The sequence below is a fragment of the Euprymna scolopes genome, chromosome 10 (assembly GCF_053919585.1).
Source record: "Euprymna scolopes isolate OS-2025 chromosome 10, ASM5391958v1, whole genome shotgun sequence".
NCBI lineage: Eukaryota > Metazoa > Mollusca > Cephalopoda > Sepiida > Sepiolidae > Euprymna > Euprymna scolopes.
In genome coordinates this window covers 93,436,076-93,463,197 of record NC_136491.1, presented here as the reverse complement: position 1 = coordinate 93,463,197, position 27,122 = coordinate 93,436,076, and the positions used below count along the sequence as shown (strand labels likewise).

At 32.9% G+C, this 27,122-nt stretch overlaps 1 protein-coding gene across 2 annotated transcripts in view; it reads left to right on the top strand.

Annotated features, from left to right (window-relative positions):
• LOC145286141 (rab-like protein 3) overlaps positions 1-27,122 on the top strand; it is a 197,096-nt gene that overhangs the window by 117,885 nt on the left and 52,089 nt on the right. For both annotated transcript variants that reach the window (XM_080134864.1, XM_080134863.1), the window contains exon 3: positions 2,173-2,290. In XM_080134864.1, the coding sequence (XP_079990990.1) occupies positions 2,173-2,290 (118 nt within the window). The remainder of the gene's footprint in view (positions 1-2,172; positions 2,291-27,122) is intronic.

Sequence of the window (27,122 nt, the reverse complement as noted above, 5' to 3'; positions counted from 1 at the left end):
TTTATTAATTATTCAAATTGTTATTACTTATTTATTAATTATTTGAATTGTTATTACTTATTTATTTATTTGAATTGTTATTACTTATTTATTTATTTGAATTGTTATTACTTATTTATTTATTTGAATTGTTATTACTTATAAATTATTTGAATTATTACTTATTGTTATTATTTATTAATTATTTTAATTGTTATTACTTATTAATTGTTATTACTTATTTATTAATTATTTGAATTGTTATTACTTATTAATTATTTGAATTGTTATTACTTATTGTTATTACTTATTTATTTATTTGAATTGTTATTACTTATTTATTTATTTGAATTGTTATTACTTATTTATTAATTATTTGAATTGTTATTACTTATTAATTATTTGAATTATTACTTATTGTTATTACTTATTTATTAATTATTTGAATTGTTATCACTTATTAATTATTTGAATTATTACTTATTAATTGTTATTACTTATTAATTATTTGAATTGTTATTACTTATTTATTAATTATTTTAATTGTTATTACTTATTTATTTTAATTGTTATTACTTATTAATTATTTTAATTGTTATTACTTATTAATTATTTTAATTGTTATTACTTATTAATTATTTTAATTGTTATTACTTATTAATTATTTTAATTGTTATTACTTATTTATTAATTATTTGAATTGTTATTACTTATTTATTAATTATTTGAATTGTTATTACTTATTTATTAATTATTTGAATTATTACTTATTAATTGTTATTACTTATTTATTATTTGAATTGTTACTACTTATTGTTATTACTTATTAATTATTTGAATTGTTATTACTTATTAATTATTTGAATTGTTATTACTTATTAATTATTTGAATTGTTATTACTTATTAATTGTTATTACTTATTTATTAATTATTTGAATTGTTATTACTTATTTATTAATTATTTGAATTGTTATTACTTATTCATTAATTATTTGAATTGTTATTACTTATTTATTAATTATTTGAATTATTACTTATTAATTGTTATTACTTATTTATTATTTGAATTGTTATTACTTATTGTTGTTACTTATTAATTATTTGAATTGTTATTACTTATTTATTAATTATCTGAATTGTTATTACTTATTTATTAATTATTTGAATTATTACTTATTAATTATTACTTATTTATTATTTGAATTGTTACTACTTATTGTTATTACTTATTTATTAATTATTTGAATTGTTATTACTTATTTATTAATTATTTGAATTGTTATTACTTATTTATTAATTATTTGAATTGTTATTACTTATTTACTATTTGAATTGTTATTACTTATTTACTATTTGAATTGTTATTACTTATTTATTTATTTGAATTGTTATTACTTATTTATTTATTTGAATTGTTATTACTTATTTATTTATTTGAATTGTTATTACTTATTTATTTATTTGAATTGTTATTACTTATTTATTTATTTGAATTGTTATTACTTATTTATTTATTTGAATTGTTATTACTTATTTATTAATTATTTGAATTGTTATTACTTATTTATTAATTATTTGAATTGTTATTACTTATTTATTAATTATTTGAATTGTTATTACTTATTTATTAATTATTTGAATTGTTATTACTTATTTATTAATTATTTGAATTGTTATTACTTATTTATTGTTATTACTTATTTATTTATTTGAATTGTTATTACTTATTTATTTATTTGAATTGTTATTACTTATTTATTTATTTGAATTGTTATTACTTATTAATTATTTGAATTGTTACTACTTATTAATTATTTGAATTGTTACTACTTATTAATTATTTGAATTGTTATTACTTATTAATTATTTTAATTATTACTTATTAATTGTTATTACTTATTTATTATTTGAATTGTTATTACTTATTAATTATTTGAATTGTTATTACTTATTAATTGTTATTACTTATTTATTATTTGAATTGTTATTACTTATTTATTATTTGAATTGTTATTACTTATTTATTATTTGAATTGTTATTACTTATTAATTATTTGAATTGTTATTACTTATTGTTATTACTTATTTATTAATTATTTGAATTGTTATTACTTATTTATTAATTATTTGAATTTTATTACTTATTTATTAATTATTTGAATTTTATTACTTTATTTTTCATTTCTTCACAGTTGCATGAGTACAGAGCTGGAACTGCATCAGAAAGGATGTATTTTGTGGAATTATGGGAGGTTGGTGGATCAAACATCCATGCAAACAGCAGATACATCTTCTATAATACAGTCCATGGTAAGAAATTTAAAAAAAAAAATTATGTATTATTACAAGTGTCCATCTTCCATCAAAATTGATGGGGGAAAAAATTATGCTTCACCAGTATTTTAACTAATATTCATTTAAAATCATAGGATTATATTACTAACTAGCAGGCCTCTCAGCATTGCCCGGTCGTAAAATATGCTTAAATATGATATTTTGATTAATGCAGATTTCAGATTTATTATTATACTAGCAGGACCTGTTAACTGGCGTTGCCTGGTAGAAGAAGCCCCCCCCCCCCGGAAAATTAAAGTACTGCTGTTGTCCAACCCCCAACCACCTCATGTTAAGAACGGCTTTCAGAATGGACAGCTCTCAACCTCCCCATGTTAAGAACGGCTGTTGGAATAGACACCCCATTTTGTGAAGAGAGGGGTCAAAATATTTTCCCCAAATTTAACCTTGATAATCGTTGTCAGGATACTCATCTGCAAATACTATAAACCAACATAAAAATTGAGGGGGTGGCAGTGTCGGTCGGATAGAATTAGATTTGATTTGTTCCTCACGCTTGCGTACAAATCTGATGGCCACTGATTTGAAGTGCATAATACAGGTCTTTATATTTCAAAAACTATTTGTATCTTCCAAATAGGAGATTTTCTTAATCAGCATAGTTGAAAACCTTCAAAAGTCGGCAATATAAAGAAAAGTGTGGAGGTGGAGCTACAGTAAAAATTTACGGTACTTGTACAAGACATTAAAAAATGAAAATATTGAAAACAAGTTATATTGTACATATTCGTTATGGAATAAAATTTTCTGAAAAAAAATTTCATCTAATTTGATCAAGTTTTTTTTTTTTTTTTTTTTTTTTTACAGTTAAAAAACAATTTGTTGTGATACCGAGCAAAAGGTAGACATGTTTCAATTTTTGGAAAGAAAAGCTATCATTTAAGATGGGGAGGGGGATGTCGGCGTTTTAGATTGAGTTATCTCCCCGTGGCATGTTCTAAAAATCCAAACATGACTGCCTCCAGTGCGCTGTCATAAAACATGTTTTTCCGCTGTAAAAAAAAAAAAACTACTTGATCAAATTAAGTGAATTTTTTTTTTTTTTCAGAGTACTTCATTCCATAACTTAATTCCATAATGGGTATATACAATATAACTTTTCAATATTTTCATTTATTAATGTCTTGATTAAACTATACAAGTACCAAATTTACATTAAAAAAAAAGCATAAGCAAAAGTAATGTATGTGCAGTGTTGATAATGAAAAGAAAAGAAAAAAGAAGAGAAGCAAACAAAGTACTCCACACAAAGTATAATTAGTCTAAAATCAAACATATAACAAAAAAGTAAGAAAAAAAAAGGAAAAAGATAATAAAAAACACAGCGTTATAAAACAAAGTAAAAGAAAACCAAAAAAATACCATTGTGTAAAGTTCGCTAAGCTGCTCCGAAATTAAAAAATAAATGGTGGTACCCGTACATATTGTTTATTTTTTTCAAGATTTGTTTTTTGGTGGAGGATAGTGGCTTGTTGTTAATGTGCACATAGGATGTGTAAAGTTATCAGTATTTAATTTTCTGTTTATGAACAGTTATTATGTTTATATTTGGTTTATTTTTTTAAAACGATTGCCTCTTATAGAGAATGCTGCCATATTTGAAAAGTTCTGGAGCATTCGTTTATGCATTAAGATCTAGATTCTGGAATAATTGAAGCCAATGAGAATGAGCGGAATTTGAGAAGGGGAAATGGAAAGATTGTTATGTCTATGAGTTTGATACAGTTACAAGCGGTGCAAGCACAGTATCTGTAAAATGTGTATATTTCCTTCCGGTCTTGACTGAAGGCAATAGAAGAACTTAATATTTAGGGGTGAAAATAGGAACTACTTTCTCTAAAGATGATGCGATTGTAATAGTGTTGCTCCTAGAATGAAATGTAGGATTTTATTATAATGACTAAATGTGTGTAGAATGTCATTCTAAAGTTACATAAGATTGTGGCTAATATTCTAGACATAATAAATTTGTATGTAGCATCTGTTGTTGCAAGCCTACAGTACTTTGCAGAAATTCCCCTGTGGACCAATCAAAATATTATATATGGAGATTATATTGGATCCAATGTATAGTGATGATTTAAAATGTTTTTAAAAAAAATGACTCGTGCACCACCACCAAGAATCAAAACCAAAATGTTTAGCTTACGATTTACTTTTTCCTTTGATGTTAATGCCTGAGCTATGAAGACATGTTTGCTGCAAGGCTAAAAATTTAAATATAAACCAATAGCTATTACGTTATGCATGCATATTCATAATGCCATCATTCGACCTTCACTTAGCAAATTCCATTTGTTTAATTTTCACACTTTTGCACCGATTTTCCTACGGCTAAACCCCAAATATAAAGTTTTGTATGAGTTTGAATACCTTATATATTAATTTTCATGTCTGTAGACCAAAGACTGACAGTAGAGTTTGGTGGGCAAAGTTTTTTAAACATATATATACACATACATAAATATATATAGAAAGAGGTTTGTGTTTACTATAAACTTTTTACGCAAATATTATACAAGTATAAATCATGTAGAATATCTGCATGAATATAATTACATGTAATCGTTTACTAAAGATGATCATCCCATAAGAAAACCGAAAAAAACTAATAGGGAATTAATTAAAATGAATGTTTAAAAGAATATGCAAATTAGCTAGATCTTTTGCAGATGAATGCAATTCCATTGACCATATATAACAAAGTTGTATTTTCTTTTTAAATAAATCGAAAAAAGTATTAGAAAGGAAAAAGGGTTTTTAATATGAATATCAATATGCAAAAAAAAAAAAATTATAGGAGTATAAATTTAATTTTTTATATAATTATTTCTATTGACCTAAAAAAAAAAAATATACCCACTTTTTATTTATTTTATTTTTTTCCTTATAGTGGAAAATTTTTTTTTTTTTTCCAAATTCATTTCAAATGATAAGGGACTGTTTGACTTCCTATTTGCTTTCCAATATGAGTCTTTCTAATACTTTTTTTTTTTTTTTTTTTAATTATTTGAATTAGATAATTAAATTGAATTATTGTAAGTTGAATCATTTCTGATGACCTAAAGAAGAAAAAGACATATCAAGAAAAATGGAATAATAAGCATTCATCATAGCAGCAGTTATTTTTTATGCAAGTGTTCTTCTCATGCTACATACTGATCAAAGTGTAGTATCTGTTCTTCAGATGTGGCACTTCCATTTCTCGTTCTCTTTCAGTGGAGGAGAAATCCTTCACGGCTGAGACAATTTTTATTTTGTACCTTTTCTCCACGTTAAAAAACGACCCTGATGTCTAACTCTGTCCCGTGGGGAGGCATTGTAAATAGATACATAGTGAGCAAATATGACGCCTTAACATAGAAATTATTCAAATCTACAGCCATTTTTTTTTTTTTTTTTTTTTACACAAATTCTAAACACTGATTTTTTTTTTTTTTTAAATATTTGGTAAAATTTACTTCGTTTACAAATACTTTTCTTTTTATAAATTGACTTATTTACTCTGATTCTTGAGTGGCTTTTGGTCTTTGGTAAACAGTGACTCATAAGGATTAAAAAATATTTTTTGAAAGACGACTTATTTGTATTGTTTTTTTTTTTCTTTTCTTGTTTATCTTTGTCAATCATCTCATTTTATTCTGTTATTTCAGGTGTTGAGTTTTTTTTGTTATTTTTTAGCTTGAAGTTTTGTCATATCTTTAGATAATCCAGAATATTACTGTTAATTTTTGTCCCAATTATTTCATAATAATTGACTTTTTATTGCTTTAACGCTGTCATCTTGTGCCATTTTTATTCTTCTCTTTTCTCTTCCTTTTGTCCCCCCCCTCTCTTTACTCTTCTCTCTCTCTCTCTCTTCGTTTTTTTCTCTCTCTATCTCTCACCACCTCCTTTTCTCCCTTCTTCTGACCTGACCACCTTTTGTTGTGTTATGAAGGCTGGTGTGTTTCACTGAGCTTCTCACTTGGCAGACGGTTAACTTGTATAACCAATTATCTCGGTTGACAGCTTGGCAGAAATTAATAGATTGGCTGTTAATTATGAAATTGTTTTACTTTATTTAGCTTTGATCCAAACAATACGTTCTGAGTTGACTTCATGTTACATATGTGAAGCGTAGATATTAAGATGCATACTGTGTACGATTCACAACTTTTGACCTTCGGTTCATCTGTTGCCTGATTCAAGGATAGATATCAGATTGATTTAATAATGTGACATAGATTTGAAGTGAGATTTCAGTTGTAGTTCAAATATTAGTGAAAAGGCATAATGTAAGGATCAGCTAGATAGAGGCTTTATAATCATCACACCTATGGAGATAGCCAGATGGGTAATTGCTCATGAGAAAATGGATCTCACATCATATTCAGTTTAACATCCATTTTAACATACTGGCATTTATTGGATGGTTTTAAGAAATTGACTTCCAAAGTAACCTATTGCTGGCCAGGTCTTTATTTATCCCTCTTTCTCTCAGGTCCATTTTTATTACTTTCTTCCATATCTTCCTTGGTCTTCCCATGTGAACAGAATCTGCTACCTCAACTGTTCTACATCTAACTCAAGAACTCGCAATTCTTTCAACATAGTCATACCATCAAAGTCTACTCTTCTGCACACATTTTCACACTGTCCAAATTTAATTTTCCTCTGACATCATCAGAACTAAACCCACCTTTTAAGATTTTCATTTCTGCATCCATCATATTATTCTTGTATCATTTCTCTCCAAGCAACGCATGTCCTTAACCCTTACTGGCCAGATTTAATTTCCATACATGCTTATTTTAAATATGATTATTTAATGAAATAAAATGTATTCTGACTAAAAAAAAAAGAAGTTTTTGTCATGTATGAAGAGTAGATATCACATCAGTGGATTTGGTCATGTGACTTAGAAAGCTTTGAAGTGACATTTTAGTTGCAGTTAAAATATTAGTGAGCAAACATCCAGTTTTTCACCCAAGTTGCAGTCTTTACAGGCACTAACAGAAAGTGTATCATACTCTATTTCATCTCAACAAAAGAAAACCAACATTCTGTCTTTCTGATTCCAGGAACAGCATGTCAAAGGAGGTTGTGGTTAAAGTGGCTTCGGACAAACATTCAGATGATATGTAGTTGTAATGTCTTTCTGTTACATGGTTTGCTGTACTTTGCTATTTTCTTATTTTTGTCAATAAATTTAATTTAATAATGGAAGTTCTCCTAGATAGAGGCTTTACAACCGTCATGCCTCCTCCAAAGATACCTGGGAACAACCCTGAGGTCATGAAAAAATGGATATCACTCTTTAAGTTAAATAAAATATTGTTTAATTAAAAACGTCTGTCATGCATAAACAATTTCCAGCTAGTTGTCTGAGAAAAAAAAGAGAACAATATCACCTGTAGCTATTAAGAAATAGAGCAACCAATATCCATAGCTTCCCACCTCCATTAAAGAGCTGTCAAACAGTTTCTTATTTTTCCATTATCATTTTTACTTGGATAATTTATTCTTTATTTGGATATATTATTTAAATTATCTTTTTAGATATAAACATTGTCCATCAGGCAAACAGATACACAAACATTATTGAACTCTGGTTAAATGTTGATGTTTATAAAAACAAAACTTAATGATTCTATTTTGTGCTTGTAGATTCTTTTGTCAAAAAAACATTGAATTTCACCTATGTAGTAGTTGTTGCATTCACTACATCGTATGGTAAAAATCTTTAATAATTAAAAAGAAAAAAAATCAATAAACACAAAATCGCTTACACTATTTTAACTACACAAGCCACCGGTTACTACCAACAATGACTATTGATGTTCGATTCTCGACGGATAAAAAGGAGAGAAATTATATAATTTGTAAATTAAAATATGTTTACATTTTATAAAATTGATAACCAAGAAGATCCAATTCCTTGTATGGAAGAATATTGTCATGCTAAAAGAAATCCCATCATTTCCTCCACCAAACTGTTCCACTTTCCCCATTACTGGACTGGAAATTTTCTGTGACTTTTGTCGCCTTCTTCAACCAGTATGAAATTATGAAAATCTTTAAAGAAATGCAATTATTTTAAAAACATATGCAAGAATGACGTTGCATGTATTTTAAAATTGGTGTCAACCGATTGTTTTGTTTTTATTTTTGCATAGATTGCTTTTATCCATGTACCTTTTTAAAATACATATTACATTATATATATCGTTATTGTCGTTGGCAGAACTCAGACGTGAGTATACATTTTGTTCATTAGGATTGAGTCAGCCCCAGCTACAAAGTGTTTTAGGTGAATTCTTTCAAACTCCTCAACTTTATGTTTACAGGGAACATGAGTTGAAGCAGATACATTGAGATCATTACCAGGGTCACTGCGAGGAAGGTGGGCTCTCTCTACTGTGCTAGAAAGTTACTTACGTCTGAAGGTATCCTGTACCTGTACAAGGCTACCATTTGCCCATGTATGGAGTATTGTTGTCCCATTTAGGCTGATGAATCTGTTACTAGTCTCTCACTCCTGGACAGGGTTCAAAAGAGAGTCGTCAATCTGATAGGTCTTGAACTGTCATCCAAGCTTCAACCTTTGTCCCATCGACGAAATGTTGCATCTCTCTGCCTGTTCTACAAGTATTTTAATGGTGGATGCCCTGACGAACTACAAGCCCTTGAACCTCCTCGATGTACCTGACAATCGGCAAACCCCCACCTTTACACAGATCCCTAGATGTAAGAAAGCATTCTACTCTAATAGTTTCTTCCCCAGAACTGCTAGACTCTGGAATTCCCTTCCGGATTTCTGCTTTCCCAACTGTACTGACATGCAGAAGTTCCAGTGTAATGTGAACAGACATCTTGCTGCTGAACTCCCTACATAGTATCTCTGTAACTTACGTCTCGGTAGTAGCCCCCTACATCAAAGTGGCACTGTACCTTGTTTGGGGTGAAAATGGAAAAAAGTAAAATAGATAAAATAAAAAAAATATCTATATTGAGAGAGAGAGAGAGAGAGAGAGAGAGAGAGAGAGAGAGAGAGAGAGAGAGAGAGAGAGAGAGAGAGAGAGAGAGAGAGAGAGAGAGAGAGAGAGGATGAAGTAAAACATATTTCTCGAATTATAATCTCTTTATTTTTGTTTTATTTAAAAGATTTATTTGAAAACAAAGTAATTCTCAAACGTGATGAGCTTTTGTGTTAAAAGATTTTTGATTGAAAAGAAACCGGAAATTAAACTTTATCAATTTCTAGGGAATATCTTTACAAAAATAAAAAAAAATAACAAACAAAAAAAAAAAACAACAACATTGCTCTAGATCTCAGAATAGATTCCTCTCCATGGTAATTAATAAACGAAAACCTTCAAACACTGATTGTCTTCTCGTTCATTTTATCCAATGAAACAAAAAGGGATAAACATGAACGTCATCTTTAAGGGCACACACATAAACTGTGGAATGCACTTTGATCAAATGCACAGCCATTTTGTTTTAGTTTTCCTTGTTTGAAGACTATAAAAACGACAAGAAAGAAAAAAAAACGTTTTTAATTATTTGTACTTTTCCTTTTTTCTTTGTTGATTTTGCAATTAACTCCATTCTTTATTTCTAATGTCACCTCCTCCTCCTCCTCCTCCTCCTCCTCCTGAGCAGGCTCCATGTTATCTTTACAATTAGAAATCTTATTTAGTTGTATGCCTTTTTTTTAGCTATATTTGTGTAGTAAGTGTTTAAGATCAAACATCAAGTTATTAGGAAATATTAAGTGTTACATAGATCGCTATATTACACTTAGTGGAATTTTTTTGTTGATGATCATTGCTTTTATTAGGGCAATAAATAAATAATTTTTTTTTCATTTTCTTATGTTTTGTTTTTGTTTTTTTCTTTTTTCGATTATTACTTTTTTTCTTTCTTCCCTCTTTTCTCTCCCTCTCTTTCCTGTTCTCAAAGATTTATTCATAATAAAATTTACTTTTGTTCTATAAATTAACAAAAATTGTCACCTTTTGTTTTACTCTTAAAAAAATAATTACTAAAACTTTTCATATTCTAACAAACTGAAATTAACAATTTACTCAAATGATTTTAAGGCGTTTTAAGAATTGTTGGTTAGATGCCAAGCCTTGGTATTAATTACCCTTAATTGGACTGGAAAAAAAAAGACTAATGACTAATTGCCAAACCAATATAAACAATTCATAACCAGTTAATTTTCCTCTCATAAAATTCTAAATAGATCTTTTTAAACATCCAAATTGAGTCCCCTCCCCTTTCTAATAAAACCTTCTATACTACAAGAATGTATTCATAATCTGGCCAACTGACACAATTTTTTTATTTTTTTTATTACATTTTCGCCCCAAACAAGGCATATTACCACTTTGGTGTAGGGGGGCTACGACCAAGGCAACAACTACTGGGGTACTATGTTGGGATTTGGGCAGCAAGATGTCGGTTCACGTTACACTTGAATTTCTGCATGTCAGTAGAGTTGGGGAAGCAGGGACCTGGAATGGAATTCCAGAGTCTAGCGGTTCTGGGGAAGAAACTACTGGAGTAGAAAGATCTTTTACATCTAGGGATCTCTGTGTGGGGGTGGGATTTAACTGCTTGTTGGGTTTGTCGAGGGTGTCTTCGTTGTGGGGGCACAAGTGTCTGCAGTTCGCCAGAGCATTCACCATTAAAATACTTGTAGAACAGGTAGAGAGATGCAACGTTTCATCGATGGGACAGAGGCTGAAGCTTAGATGCCAGTTCAGGTCCTAAAGAGTTAGGGCAGCTGTACTACCAGTCGGAAACAGCAGCCAGGAACTGTCAATCCGGTACCCTCAACCCATCAGAAGAAGGTTAACCCAATCTAATTGCACAGGCATATGTGGTACTCAAGCACTCCCAAGTGCCCAGTTTTGAGGGGTGGGATGTGTCGGGAGTGGGGAAAACAGCGTTCATTTTCCTAGACAAGAAACAATCTACCACTGAGTCTTTTTGTCGAATCACTGATAGCATCTCTGCGCCTGTCTAATAGGCAAAGGAGTATGGAAGCCGGGCGATAGACAGAGCCTATCTACTCCTTAAGTAGTTTAGGTTTGCAGACTGGTAATTTGTTTGAGTCACCAGCTCTAGGAAGGGTGTCATCCAAGACTGGAGAGGCCTCCCTCCCCTTAGGTTTAGTTTCAGAGTTTTCCTTCTCCTAGACGAAGGATCTGGGAAGATCTATTGGGTCCATCAGCCCTGAGAGGGTTTGCTCCACGCCTGGGTCCTAATCCAGGTATTTCTGCAACCCCACGTGGTTAGTTAATGTTACAGGGTTAGTTTGTAGAGGTTATATATCTAATGAATAATTACACTCCTCAAAGTGATTTAGGGACATTGCTATTTCATTGTTACTAAAAAAAAATAAATAAATAAATAAAGCTCATGCAGTGGAAGCAACTATGTGAGCAGGGTTGTTAGAAAGGCGTTAGTGTGGATTAAGACTTTTACCTTTAGATTTTTAAATTTTTTATTTTATTTATATCTTAGCTTAGGTACAGGATAACGTTACAGTGTGAATAGGTATTAGGAATTGAGCTAAGAATTTTGCCCAGTCACTGTATATTTTAGATTACAGGAGGGTTAAGATGTAGGTTCAGTATAGTACGGGTATAACTGGAGGTAAATTTTAAGTCATGGCGTATTCCGTATGTATAATTAAGTAAATAGATATTTGGGCAAGTTTTCAGTAGATGCGAATAGATAGAAGTTGTAGGTGTTAGTGCGTTTCTACTATTGAAGGAAGATAATTTCAGTTTTCATTTAAGTCATCGAGCGTTTTGCATAACAGGGAGTATCGGATTTGGTTTTGTATTAATCATTGTAACCCCATCTAGGAAGAGGCATTGTTATGTAATGAAGATCGCTTTGCATCTGAGTGCATACTTTGGCTGGTAAATACCAAACAGGATAAGAATGAACTCTAATGCATGTCTTAGGGGTAGAAATGTATAGATGTTTAGTGATGACTGTTAGGCGGTTAGCACGTGAAGGTTAGGAGCTGGAAGCTAAGGATTCCACTTCTAATTAAAAATGTATTTTATTTATTCATTTATGATGGCATTATTATTAGGCCATCTTTTATTTTAAACAAAAATCTAGTTTCAACTTTTAATAAGTTTTTTTTTTTTTAATTTATTAATACATGCACATTTTTTTTCATTAAAATATATCTAAACTAGAAGAATATCCATCCCTAGATGGGTAGAATTAATTCTCTGAACAGAACAGTTTTTCACTACTTATGTCCGCGTACTAAGATTAAAATCAAAATATAATGATAATTAAACACTGTTTTTAATTTTTCAATTTTGATAAAAATCCATTACATTGTGATTTTAGCAAATGTTGAAAACTCAAGGGGTCTTAAGAAGAAATTTAAAATCAGGGAATATTACTTAATTGGTATCTTATGCATATGGGTAAAATACAATGCAAATCTGAAATACTCATTTTCAAGTCGGAGTTAGTGCTCATATTATTCTCTCTAAAGCCCCTTAAAATATTCCAAAGAAACTGAAATTTGGGAAATATTTAGTAATTAATGTCTAATAAGTATTATTAAAATTTCACAAAAATCTTATGTATATGAATTTACACATCGAACTTCCATGCCCCGTTTGCCTCCTTTACATAAACCAAAATTAAACTAAATACAGCCCACATTACACCTTTTATGTCAAGCATATGTGTTCCAAAAGCATATGTGTTCAAAAATCCATAATGATCAGTTAATTAGTTTAAGCACGAATCCTATACATATATATACATATATAATTTTATATATAAAGTGACTTTGTCTGAGAAATTGTCTCTACTAAACTCCTTTCAATTTTTGGTCTACAGACTTGAAACTTGATATATACAAGATTTGGACCCGTGGAACAAATTCGATTTGGTCTTTAGCTGGTAAAAATAGCTGTTAAGAGGTGAAAATTGAATAAAAAAAAAAAACCTTGGAAAGTGCAAGTCGACTTAAAGAAATTTAATGTTACGTTTAATATCTACAGTATTTCTGTTTATAATAAATAAAAATTCTGCATTAATTAAAATATAATATTTATGCACCTTTTACGACCAAGCAACACCAGGTTACCTGCTAGTATGGAATAGTGATTTTTAGATTATAAACTTCTTTAACCATTTCCGGGACTGACTCCATATACCCCCTCCTTACTAAAACTATATATGAAATAAAGTGATTTTTACATCGTAAATTGCTTCAGCCATTTCCAAGACTAACTCCATATACACCTGCTTCTAAAAATATATGAAATAGTTATTTTCAGATCATAAACTGTTTCAACCATTTCCAGGACTGACTGCATATACCTTGCCCCCCCCCAAAAAAAAAAAAATATATATATATATGAAATAGAGATTATCACATTGGAAACTAAGTCAGCCATAATGACTGACTCCTTATGCCCCTCCTCCTAAAAATATATATGAAATAAAGTGATTTTTAGATCGTATACTGCTTCAGCCATTTCCGGTACTGGATCCATACATTCTCCTACACACACACACACACACACACACACACACATAATTTAAAAAAATATATAATTGTGTGATAGATTTAGTTTTTGACATCTTTTTTGTCAGTGCATATACTGTCTCTAGGATGGGTGTATTTTGTGGAAGTGTGCACATACCTTGAACAGTAAGCATAAATGCTCATCAATAATCAAGACTCTGAGGTATGGTATATTTTAGCCACATGCCTATTGGTTATCGACAAACTGAAAATGAACAAAAAGAAAAAAAAACATTGTTTCAGAAGTATGTATATACAAAATGAAGTCAAGACAGAGACAAGGAGTTTACTAAAAAAAAGAGTGTGATGGGCTAAATCAGGGTTGTCCAAACTTTATGGGACGCAGGCCGCATTCGGCAAGGAAATTAGATCGCGGGCCGCGGTTGACATTTTTCCTCTTATGCACTGTCTCACCGTACCAGATGTAAAGTAAAACACGTACATGTAAATGAATCTTTATATTTATCATAAAAAGATATTCCCGGAGAATAGATTAAAGAAGCTAAGATGTGAATACTACGAATAAGAGAGTTTTGGAAATTTTGAGCAAGATCAGTAGACCAGGAAACCTTAAAAATAACTGACAAGTATGAATAAGAATAAACCATAAATTTATTTGTAAAAAATATTTAAGGAAGCACGTAAAAAACTCCTTTGTGTCAATCTCAACTGAGGTTAAGGTTAAACGAAGGCAGGCTTCGAGAGATGTTTGATTAAGTAGATTCCTCTCTTTGGATTTAATCGACTTCATTGCGGAAAATGCTGCTTCACAAAGGTAGGTACTGCCAAACATTGACAGCAAGTGCAATCCAAAACGGCGTAAATTAGGATAATGCTCTTCAGAAAGAAGAGGCCAAAATTGAGTGATTAGCAGTGTAGCTTTGCTTAATAAAAACTGGTCACTTTGCAAGTCACACAATTCAAGCTGCAAATCTTCATCGGCTTCTGATATAGTTATAGTCAGCGGAGCATTGAATACATTGAAGTTTTTTCTCAAGGTGCTGGAAATCTTGAAATCGCTTGTTGAAGTCTTCAATCAGGGTATCAAGAGTTTCAACAAAGCAGCAGAAGTTATTGTCCTCTATTTCTTTAGAAATAACATCACAACTTGGAAAGTGAATCAGAATGTTACTTTGCAGATTACTTTTGAAGAGACTTAATTTTTTGCGGAAGCCATCTATGAAACCATACAGAGAAACAATTGTTTGATTCCTATCCTGTAAACTTAAATTGAGCTTATTCAGATGCTGAGTAATATCCGTGAGGAATGCTAGACCTTTCAGAAAGTTGACGTCTTGCAATAAACCTTTAAATCCATCAGTGTCTGCATTCAGTTCTTCTAAAAAGTTTAGAATCTCATTACGCAAACTGAAGAACTGCTGCAGACATTTCCCAGCACTAAGCCAACGAACAGTTGAATGGAGTAGAACGTCAGAAAATTCTGTATCCAAATCTTTCAAGAAATCAACAAATAGACGATGCCTCAGTGCTTTATTACTGCCTCTAATGAAATTAATAATTCTCATTACATGCTGCATTACATCAGATAAACGTATACAGCGACTAGATAACGATTCTTGATGAATAATGCAATGAAACATTGGGCAGTCGACTCCAGCATCTCTCAAGTACGCTATAACCCCTCTTTTAGCTCTAGTCATTGATTTGGCACCATCTGTAACGATACAAGAGCATTTCTGAAATCCACCATACTTGCTCACTAAAGAATTCAGTGCTTCATAAATATCAGATCCTTTTGTAGTGGTAAAAAGTGGGAGTAAGCCGAGTAACTCCTCACTGACATTAAACTGTGAGTCAATACTTCTAACAAAGACAAGCAACTGGCTGACATCCCTTATATCTGTGCTTTCATCAAGAGCGAGAGAAAAATAAACACACTGCTGAATTTGATTCATGACCTTCTCCTGAACAAAATTGCTAAGCTCTTCAACACGTCTAGCAACAGTTTGATGCGAGAGTGGAATTTTTTCAAACCCAAGAGTTGCATCGTTAAAGCCCATGGCCTTTCCCATAGTTATTGCACATTGCTTAATGAGATCACTGTCAGGGAATGCCTTTTTGGATTTAGCCATAAAAAGTGATACATCATAAGAGACTATGGTTGTAGAAGACGAAGGCTTCACTAATTGAAACATCTTTTCTTGACGCTTACGCAGGTCTGCTTTGAGATCATTGAGTAGGGCTCGCCGAGCTTCATCAGTGTATTTATCATAACCAGTGACATGAAGAGTGTTGTAGTGTCGTTGTACATTGTACTCTTTCATAACAGATATCATTTCATTACAAATTAAACATAAAACTCGACCACTTTGTTCTTTCACCAGAAACCTCAATTCCCAACTATCCTTGAATTGACGCTTTTCATCAGAGATTTTTCTTTTCTGAGCCATCGTAAAAAATGTGGCACTAAGTCTGAAAAAAAAAAATGGAACTGAAATTATAAAGAATAATAATAATAAATGTTTATTATTTCATCAAAATGAAAATCACAATTTAAAACAATTGTATGCTTATGGTGTACTACAACTATTAAAATTCTGAATACAGTACGGAATAAAGGTGTTTGAGTTGAATTATTCCAATTCAAACTCAAATAAAGTTTAGTAAAAAACAACTTTTTTCGAAATGACTCAATAGATGTCTAAATAATACTAATTTTTAAAAGTTTTCTAGAAGAGGCTGCAGGCCACATTGAAGGAGGCCGCGGGCCGCATGCGGCCCGCGGGCTAGGCTTTGGACAACCCTGGGCTAAATGATATGCAGAAAATGTATTTGGAGCATAAAAAATAATGCTAGAAAGGAGAAAAAATGCTAGAAAAGACAAAATAGTGAGAGATGAAATACTATAAGATATCGTCAATATTTAAAAATCTGGTACTTATGCAGTTTACGATCCATGCTGAAACAATAACATTATTTAGAAACGCATCCTTAACATAAGGAGGGCAGGGCTTTGTTAACTACTCTGCATTTTCACCTAACAATTCAATGAACAGAAGATGCTGTAAAAATTTAATTTAACTGGAAAATCCTATTTTAAAAATAGCAGTTTGTAAACTGCAGAAGTACCAAAAATTCTATTAATTATTCTTTTACTTATTATTCTCTAGTAAAGTAGTTAAACCTAAGGATTCTAACTTATATTTTATAACTGAACTCATTTATTCTTTATAATATTCAAATCACTTTTTTTGCTATGATTTTTAACTTTATCCAATTCTTGTCTGTTACCGCCATTGGAAATTAATGAAAATCTAACTGTTTTTGGAAGGTTATCCTTTTTTATTTATTTATTTTTAGATTAAATTGCTTAAAAATTATGAATTGTGGTTAAATACAATGACCCCACAACTCAATCTTCACTCTTCAATCCTGCAGTCCAATGCACTTCTGACAGCAATTGCTTCTGCCAAACAAAAAAGACACCCTCTCTCCCAAATACAGGCTTTTTATAGGACAAAACCGTCCAAAGTTATTCGCATACTCTTCCCATGATCTCTAGTCTATAAATAGACGCAGTGGCCATTCTCTTCTTCTTTCTTCTTTCACTCTCTGAAGCGGGCGTTGCTAGTGGTAAAAGGTTTGCACGATTTTTTTTTTACTACACGCCCCCATAATCATTAAAGATCATTCACATCTCATAATCCTGTGTCCAGATCGGCGCATTGCGTTCTCTTTGCGGTCTCTGCATCGGCACTGGTTCATCTTCATCACTCTCTGGCTCAGTACCACCATCCTCATCACCTAAATGGACCACACGCCTTAAATCTAAAACATGTCGTGGCATTCCATTGACACTTAAGTTGTTTGGGGATTGCACTCCTGTTATCACTCCTTTTCCCCACTGCGTTGTGCATCGGGCATTAGGCGGTTTGACCCAAACTTCTTCTCCTATTTGGATTCTGGCTGGTCCTTGATCATTAATTTCCGGTGACATGTCTCTAGGATGCCTCCATTCGTAATTAAAGATTGCTCTATGTGGTACTGTGTCATCTCTTTGCCCGACCTTAGGGGACATGTTGTACCAAAATGTGGCCTCTTCAGGCGATATTCTTCCTCTCTCAGCTATTGTTTTCACGGTCCGATGATGTCGCTCCACAATGCCATTTCCTCCAGGTCTGTAGGCTGCCCTGTAATAACTTTTAATCTTCCATTTTTTTAGCATCGTCTGAAAGATTTCTGAGCGAAAAACAGTGCCATTGTCCATTATCACCTCCCTTACTAGACCTCGTTCAAGCATCACCTTTTCTAATTCAGTTGCAACTGCAGATGCTGCTTCCACTCGCAGTTCCTTCCATATCGCCAGTCTACTTGGCCCACAATCAATTATTGATAAGTACGCTCCCCCTCGGTAGTGTGCTATGTCAATAGCTAGTCTCGTCCAGTTCGTTAAAACTCCAATTTCCCCAGGATTATGTATATTTGGGGCAGGATCGATCGATTGACACCGAACACAGTTCTTTACTATCATCTGAATTTCTTCCCGTTTTACATTCGGATCCACTTGCCTCACCAAATATAATGTTCTCTCCACTCCCATGTGATGCATGTCATGCAACTCATTAATTTCTCCAATTCCAAGATAGCATATCGGCGCCTCCTCTTTCTCAATTAACCACTGTTTTTTTATCCATGTTAGCGCATCTGCCTTGTTTCTTTCAGAAGGCACAAACACTGCTTTTATTTGCAGTTTCAATTCAGACATCAACTCTCTAAGCATCCCTAATCTCCGCTTTATTATCACTTCTCCGGCACCCTTTGTTCGTATTCTGCCACTCTCCTCCACAGTAGAGTTCACCCAACTGAGTACAGTGGCTGAATCAGTTCTTATTTCAATATTTGTCAGTCTCCATTTGATAGCTAAATTGACACCCTTTAGAACAGCATCTAATTCAGCTATGTTAATGTGATTAAAGTCATCACTTTTCCTCAGCCAAGTTGCATCTTCCGCCACCACACCGCCAATCTCGACAACCACGCCAGTTGCAACATTGCTTGCATCACACCACACGACTCCTGTGCTCACTTCAGGTATGTGCCAAGCGCCATTAACAGGGTCTTCTTTTTTCACCTCAGCTAGAACCTCCTGCATCACTTTCATGGTTCTGCAATCAACCTTATCTTCCCAATCCATTCCATTTGCTCTTCTTTTCACATAACTGCATGCTAATCGCAGCCATCCAGCAATTGGATAGTGCCCCAATAATTTACCACAGATCGAAAATAGCTCCCGCCTACTAATTTCTCCTCCCATCTCTGGGATCTCGTTGCCTCTCCTGAACATTAGTGCACCCATCTTATTTTTCATAAGCTTAAGGCCCAGTGCCGCTCCTCCGTCCAGGGATTCCGGAGATTTTGCTGCTAACCCAAACCCCTTCAAATGTTCCACAACTTCCTGTGTCGATATTTTCATTACGTCTACCATTATATCATCAATGTATGAATCAGTGGCCTCTTTCGTCCTACTTCCTTTCTTTAATACTGTTTTTAAAATGGCTGCCATAATCTTTGGTGTGACATTAAGTCTGAATCCTAATCGTGTTAGGCAATAGGTTTTTCCTTTATAACAGACCAGCTGGTACTGCCATAGTTCCTTTGCCACATGTAGTTGCAGGTAGGCAGACTTAAGGTCCACTATTGCGGTCCCTCCTACCAACTGTCTCTACTTTCTTATCTTTTCATCACATACATCTATTATGTCGCTCCCTGTATGACACGCCACAAAACGGTTCAACTCACAAAAGTCGAACACTGGCCTAACTTTCCCTTTTGTGGCCTGAAATACTGCCATCAATGGCAACACGCCTTTTCTTTCTCCTTTCCATGGTAACAGAATACCATCCGATATCCATCTTTCCACCTCTTTCTCGAATTCTAATTTCTTATCGCCTTCCAGAGAGTTTTTATAATATTGGACTTTGTTCTGCAATACTGGAGGCTCTCCCTTCCATGTCCATCTTACTGTCCATTTATCTCCATCGAAGTTTGCTTCAAAGTCTTTATCCTCGATTTTGCAAACATTCAGCTGATGGGCAGCCACGGCACATTGTATATCTCCAAACTTCACTTTGGCTTTCTTTATAGTTACACCTCCCAGCTCATTAATCACGTCCATTCCAATTATGACGTCGATCCCATCAACGATGTAATTCATCAAGATTGCCCTCACCTTTACGTGCATTCCACAGACTTTTATCTCCACTTGTCTGGCTCCTTTACATTCTATATTCCTCCCATCAACTGCTTTCACTGTACCGCTCCTTCCATATCCCTTCAAAAGTTTGGAATTGATTAAAGTAGTGGGGCACCCAGTATCGACAAGTGCAGTCATTGCAGAATCATTCACCTCTACTTCTATTATAGGAAGAGGCCAGTATCGCGCCTTCATTTCATTGCTAGGGTAGCTTGCGGCGCAGAAGCTCCCCCTTGCCCGTTTCCCTGAATCTGAGGACAATATCTCGCAATGTGGCCAAATTTTCCACAATTGTAGCATGTTGCCCTGGCCCTAGGGATCTCTGTGCAATCTTTTTTTAGGTGCGGTCCTTGACATCTAAAGCACTGAAGGCTTGATTCTTTCTTTCCCTTATTAGTCTCATTAGTTTGCGCACTTGCGGCCAATGTCCGAGTTTCTACGACCCTTTTGCTGCCTAAAAGCCGTGCAGTCGGTATCAGTTTGCTGACATCCATTCTCTCTATGTTCGGTAGCTGCTGTAATGCCACAGATACATCGTCTGGGAATCCAGTTATGAATGCCAGTTTGGCTGTATGTTCCAGCCCTCTTCCCAGATATCCCGCCAGTCCAGCCAATCTTTTGATTTTATTAGCATAGACATCCACCGATTCTCCTGTCCACTTGAATCGTTGCAGTTTTTCGTATGCCTCAAAAGGCCCCTCAGTGAAGGCGGTCACGAGTCTCATCTCTATCAGTTCTGCATCTTCTTGTTCTGCATTATTCATCTCAAGATAGAGAGTGAGTGCATCTCCCTGCAAAAAAAGTGGAATAAAACTGGCAAGGTCTGGCACATGTTGAAGCTTAGCCACCAGTTTTACTTTCTTTATCCATCTGACTACATCACCTTCTCCACTAAAAGGTGGTATCACATCTTTTCCCAATCTCAACATCCCAGATTCCATGATCTGTTCTTAGCCGAAATAGCTTGTGGTTAAATACAATGACCCCACAACTCAATCTTCACTCTTCAATCCTGCAGTCCAATGCACTTCTGACAGCAATTGCTTCTGCCAAACAAAAAAGACACCCTCTCTCCCAAATACAGGCTTTTTATAGGACAAAACCGTCCAAAGTTATTTGCATACTCTTCCCATGATCTCTAGTCTATAAATAGACGCAGTGGCCATTCTCTTCTTTCTTCTTTCACTCTCTGAAGCGGGCGTTGCTAGTGGTAAAAGGTTTGCACGATTTTTTTTTTTTTTTACTACAATAAAATAATAATACAGAATAATTCATTAGAAATTCTTTTAGCAATAAGTATGAAAATATGCATATCTTTCAGAGTTAGCAAATTATATATATATATATATATATATATGAGCAAACAGTTAATGAAATATGTTAAAAAACACTTTGAAATGAGTTAAAAACATATTTAATCTGAAAAGGAAACACTAGATAAATGGATAGTCCTTAATCCGCGGAGTTTCGAAGAAATACTCTCCTCATCAGAGGGTAGGAATTAGCAAAATGCGGGATCGGATTTTGCATGCAGAAATATTTGATGAAACAACAAATAAGGCAAAGATCTTACTTGAAAACAAAATAAGTTAAGCAGAGGGAATATGGTAAAGAAATATTTATATATATATATATATATATATATAATGTGACCTTATCTGTGTGAGGAACGGTCTCTACCAAACTACTGTCATTTTTGGTCTACAGACTTTAAACTTGATATATATATACAGAATTCTGACCCGTGGAACAAATTTGATTTGGTTTTTAACTGGAAAAATAGCTGCTAAGTGGTTAAAATTGGAACTTAGCAGGCATAAGTTGACTTAATTTGTATTCTCCACGCATGCACAAATACATATGTTTAACTATGTTTATTTTTAAAGTTTTGATATCCATCTCTCCTTAGGTCATGTGGTAGTGAATAGCACTAGAGAGCTGTATATTTTGGTTTCGATTCTAGCTAATGGCACCCAAGTCATTTTTTACTTTTCAAATCACTATATATTTGGTACAATATAATAATGAATGGAGAATTTGTTCTTAAATAATACAAAATCTGCATAAATTAAAACACCACCGAGCAACGCCAAGCGCCTTGCTAGTATATATAATTTCATTATTTCATGTATACGCATACCATACGGTGATATAATATAGTGTATAGATTTTCAGTATTTACTTTAACAATTCTCAATATATGAATCCAGCTTAGTAGTAAAATGTCCAAATACCTCGTATATCAAATTTCAAGTCTGTAGATTAAAAATTATTGACAAACTAGTTTGGTAGAGACAGTTCCATACACAGACAAGGTCCCTTATATATACATATATATTGGCTGTGTAGTCAAGCTCACAATATATTAAATGCTCCAAAAATTCTATGTAATTCTCAAACAATTATAAATTGATTTTGTTTCTGACAAGGCTAAAAAACATTTGTCATTAGCAAATTGGTTTATATTTTGGGTGTTTCATCACCGGCAGTACTTTTTTTTTTTTTTTTTTTTTCATATCTATGTAGAACTAGGTTGGATTTTTGCCTAAGACCACAGTGCAGTATCTGTTTTGATATTGCACTTCATCTTTTCTGTCTTCAGTTAGTCTAGAACTATTTTTCCTTTACTGAGGCAATCCAGAGTGCCACTTTTTTTTGTTTTGTTTTTTTTGTGAGAGTTGGTTTTCCCCACATTTAAAGGTTCATTTGACTACACACATTCAAGAATACCAAACCCTGTTGGCAGATGGCCTTTACACTGCCCGCCACAGCAAAGTATGTAAATATCTCCATTGGAAGATCTGTGGAGAGATGCAGCTTGACAGACCAACAAACATATGGGAACATGAGCCACCACTGATAACATCAAATGAAAAGATGACCGTGCTCTATGACAATGATCTACAGGCGAGCGGATATATAAAAGACAAGGCCATCAAACCAGACATTGTGATATGGAACAAGTCTGAAAAAACTGCACTCATTATTGATGTCACTGTCAAATGACTATGGCCTTGATAGAGCTAAACGGGAAAAGATAACCAAGTATCAGGACCTCAATAATTTAAAGATGACACGGTCTCTGAAAGAGATAAACATTATACTGATTATGATTGGAGCAACTGGCCTAGTGAAAAAGAATTTTAAGAAGTACCTGGAAACAATTCCTAAAAGACCAAGCTGTAATGAAATACAGATTGCAGCCATGAAGGGAACAAACACCTATTCTAAAAAGAGCCCTCGGATATAAATCCAAATCATAATGAAATAAAGTGTTAGCTTTGGGAGAGAGCCCCTTGATCTCTTAAAAATTTATCAAGTAAAATAAATAAAGAGAACCATTGTAGTATATCAACTGGTTATGAACATGAACCAAAAATAACATGTCTTTTGTAGTCAATTCTAAAACCAATATGTTAGTGTGCTTGAAAATCAGTTATAAACAAAACATGTACACTTATTGGGGTCAAGTTTACAACAGTAATATATCCTTAGTGCAATGTTAGATGCAAGTGGATGCTGAACTTGCACTAATTCTGTCTTTCAGAGGATGCAGAGGAACGACAGGACTATGATTTGATGGATTTGTAGTGTGTACTCTGGCAAGAGTTAGTTCTGACTCTCTGTGCTGTTGCAACTGAAACAGCCTAGACTGTAATCTGCTTTGTGTTGCAACTGCCTACAGTGATATGGATATTGAATGAATCTCTGGTTGGATAAACAGATATACATGCATCTCGATTGAGGATAGTCAAGAAAGGCAGTGAAGAAGACTTGGAACGACTCTCAAAAATGACCTCAAGCGATAACACATTGAAACCAATGTAAATGATAGTATTTCATGGAGAAAGTCACTTTGTACTGCCATAGCCAACATGCAACCTACACCTGATACAAAAAGACATTAAGCTATGATAGTTCAAGTAGATGAATCCTACATGCTTTTCTCAGCTAAAGAGATGATGATCATTAGCGCAGTAGATACATCCTAAATCACTTTGTGCCACGATGACCAACATGCAAACCACATCTGATGTAGAAATGACATATTAGGCAAAGAGGAAGAACAAAAGATCTCATTATCATTCCCGCTGTTGCATTCGTTTTCTAGAAAATCTAAAATGAATTTTTTAATTTAAAAAAAAAAATTTTTTTATTGGAAATTGTTTCAGACAAGATATGAAGCCACTTGATATAAGGAGCTAAAAAAAAATACTTCAAGGTCCAAAACTATCCAATGATATCTACTTAATCAATATGTTCCAACCCAGAAAACAGCAATTCTTTCCTCTTTACCAGAAACATCGCTCATGGGATATGAGGATTAAAGGACAAAATAAGGGAAGCAAGATCTACAAAAAAGGAGATTCTACTTTCTATTTTTTTTTTTTTTTTTTTTTTTTTTTATTAGGCGACTAGGAAAACTTTAAAAACTTGTCCAAAAGGAATTTGAACAAAATAAATTATTTGAAAATTTGGACTGAGGGATCAGTTTCGCATATGTTTTTATAATATATATTTTATATATATTTAAAGTCATTAAGTTTTTTTACTTTGGGAGATGGTTAGCATTTGTTTTTTTTCTTTTAGGGAGGTGTCTGTTTATATCGGATTATGTATGTATCTCTTTTGTTGTGAGGAAAGAGGTTTGCTACTCTGACTGAATGTTCATAGTAGGGTCATGTTTTTTTTTCTTTCTTTTTTTGCAACGTTACACACATTTTCACACAAGATCCACATGTCGTAGGAGTCTACGCCGGAAACGAGACCAAGAGAAAGAATAATTTTAACTCCCTTTTTCATGCAACAATAACAACATTTATTTCTCAATTCTCCTACAACGCGTGACTTTTTCTTACAGTTGTGACGTCTCTAACATGCTCTCTCTCCTTTTTATAATCTTTTTCCCTACAGTGACATCATTTTGTATGCTTTTGCATATGTGCGTCTGCACTATTAAATTTTCAGAGGATTGCCACTTGGAGTTAGTGATAGGATTAAGGAGATGTTTTTAAGAGTGCTTACTACTCAGACTTGGGGTTAGTGGTAGAGTAAGTAATTTATTTTTCTTACTAACTTTTCAACCTGACACACCCTGATTAACTGCCCTAAAATGTTAGAATCGCCTAGAAATGGGAATCATTTTATGTTAAATTTGACAAGGAATTCAGGGTGGGAAATTGTAGGATGCAGGGGTGGAAGCCATTATAATTAACGTATCTATTTCTATTGGTTTATGTAGATCTGTGTATCCTTTTACATTCATTTTAAAAATAGTTTCTCAAATTGAATTTCCCCATTTAGAAGTGAGGTTGACATTGTAACAGATTTCTATAATTTTGAAAAGAGCTTGCTTTTCATTCTTTTACTTGCAGAAATTGCTTAAAGCAATTTATTTATTTCCATACAACAACCCTGAGGTCACAAATGTATTTTTAGAAAATGTGTGGGGAGCCTTGCTTGCATTGCTTGGATAATTGAATATATTCACATTAATGTCACTTCCATTAGTGTGTTTGTTTATTTATTTTTTATAACATGGTTTGCCAATTAGAAATTATGTCGATTCCAACAATGCCAGAGAGGCTGAGAGAAAGTGTGTGTGTGTGTGTGTGTGTGTGTGTGTGTGTGTGTGTGTGTGTGTGTGTGTGTGTAATTGATTCAGGGTAAGCTCCAGGATTATGTGTTCTGCATTCAAATTTTAAACTGTTCTCACATTCTCTTGAGAAAAGGTGAAGTAGGGATGAGTACAGTTTTAGATTCCTTTTATTAAGTTTTATTAAGGTTTCTTGTTTCCAGATTTAAAACCTCATTTTCTTGTAGATATAATTCTAGTTTATGGTCAATCAACAAGTGTGTGTGTATATATATATATATATATATATATATATATATATATATATATATATATATATATATATATGCTAATAGGAAAACTCGGCGTTGTTTAGGATTGAATGAGGTTCAGCAAATGTTCCACCCTCCCATACTTTTATTGTCATTGAAATCGATGAAATCACCCTTTTTTTCAAATCAAATCTATTGTCTGCTCTAATTAGGGACCCCCCCCCTCCCCGCAGTGTACAGGGAGGAAGCTTCACATGCCTTTCCGCAGTGATTTAGTCTGCAATACATTATGGTCTATATTGCACTGTAGAGAATCTACTGTTGATTTTATAAAATTATCTGTAAATAATGGCTTCACTTAAAGTTTAAAATGCAAAAGTCAATTATCATGGTTCAGCTGTGCTCTAAAATAAACCTCCATTTCGAACGTGCCCCTATCTTATAAAAGAATCTATAGTTGATTTTATAAACTGGGCCTTTCTGCTTGTGCAGTGATAAATCTTCTGAAATGCACTTGTAATGTTACATTGTATAAAAGTATAGACTTTGGTCAAAATCGGACTTCCTTCTTTAATCAAATTTTATTTTTGATACTTATCCAAGGCATTCTGATACAAAACCTACATAAGAACAATCCCAGACACATCAAGTATCTTCGTGTGAAATTTAAAAAAAAATTAGCTCAGCCATTTCTGAGTCCATAAGGAACTCTCTCTCTCTCTCTCTCTCTCACACACACAAAGTTCCTTTTATATGATAGTAGAAGATATATATCTTGATCATGACCAATACCTTTAAGAAGGAGGTTGAGTACAGTTTTTTTCAAGTCCTTTGGAGACAACATAAATAATTTTTTAAGTTTATGTGAAAGCAATATATGAAGTCTGGAAAAAATCCAGTTATTTTAGTGCAAATATGTGAAAAAAATAGAATTTGAAATAAGATTATGAAAAATGATTTTGCATTTAAGGAATAATGGTGGAAAAAAGGTTAATGAAGCAGTTTTTATTTTTTTTACTTATGTCCACCCCTAACAAGGCATATCGCCACTTGGACATAAAGGGCTACTATTTGGGACATATGTTGCCGGGATACTATGTAGGGAGTTGAGCAGCAAGATGTCTGTTCACATTACACTTGAACTTCTGCATGTCAGT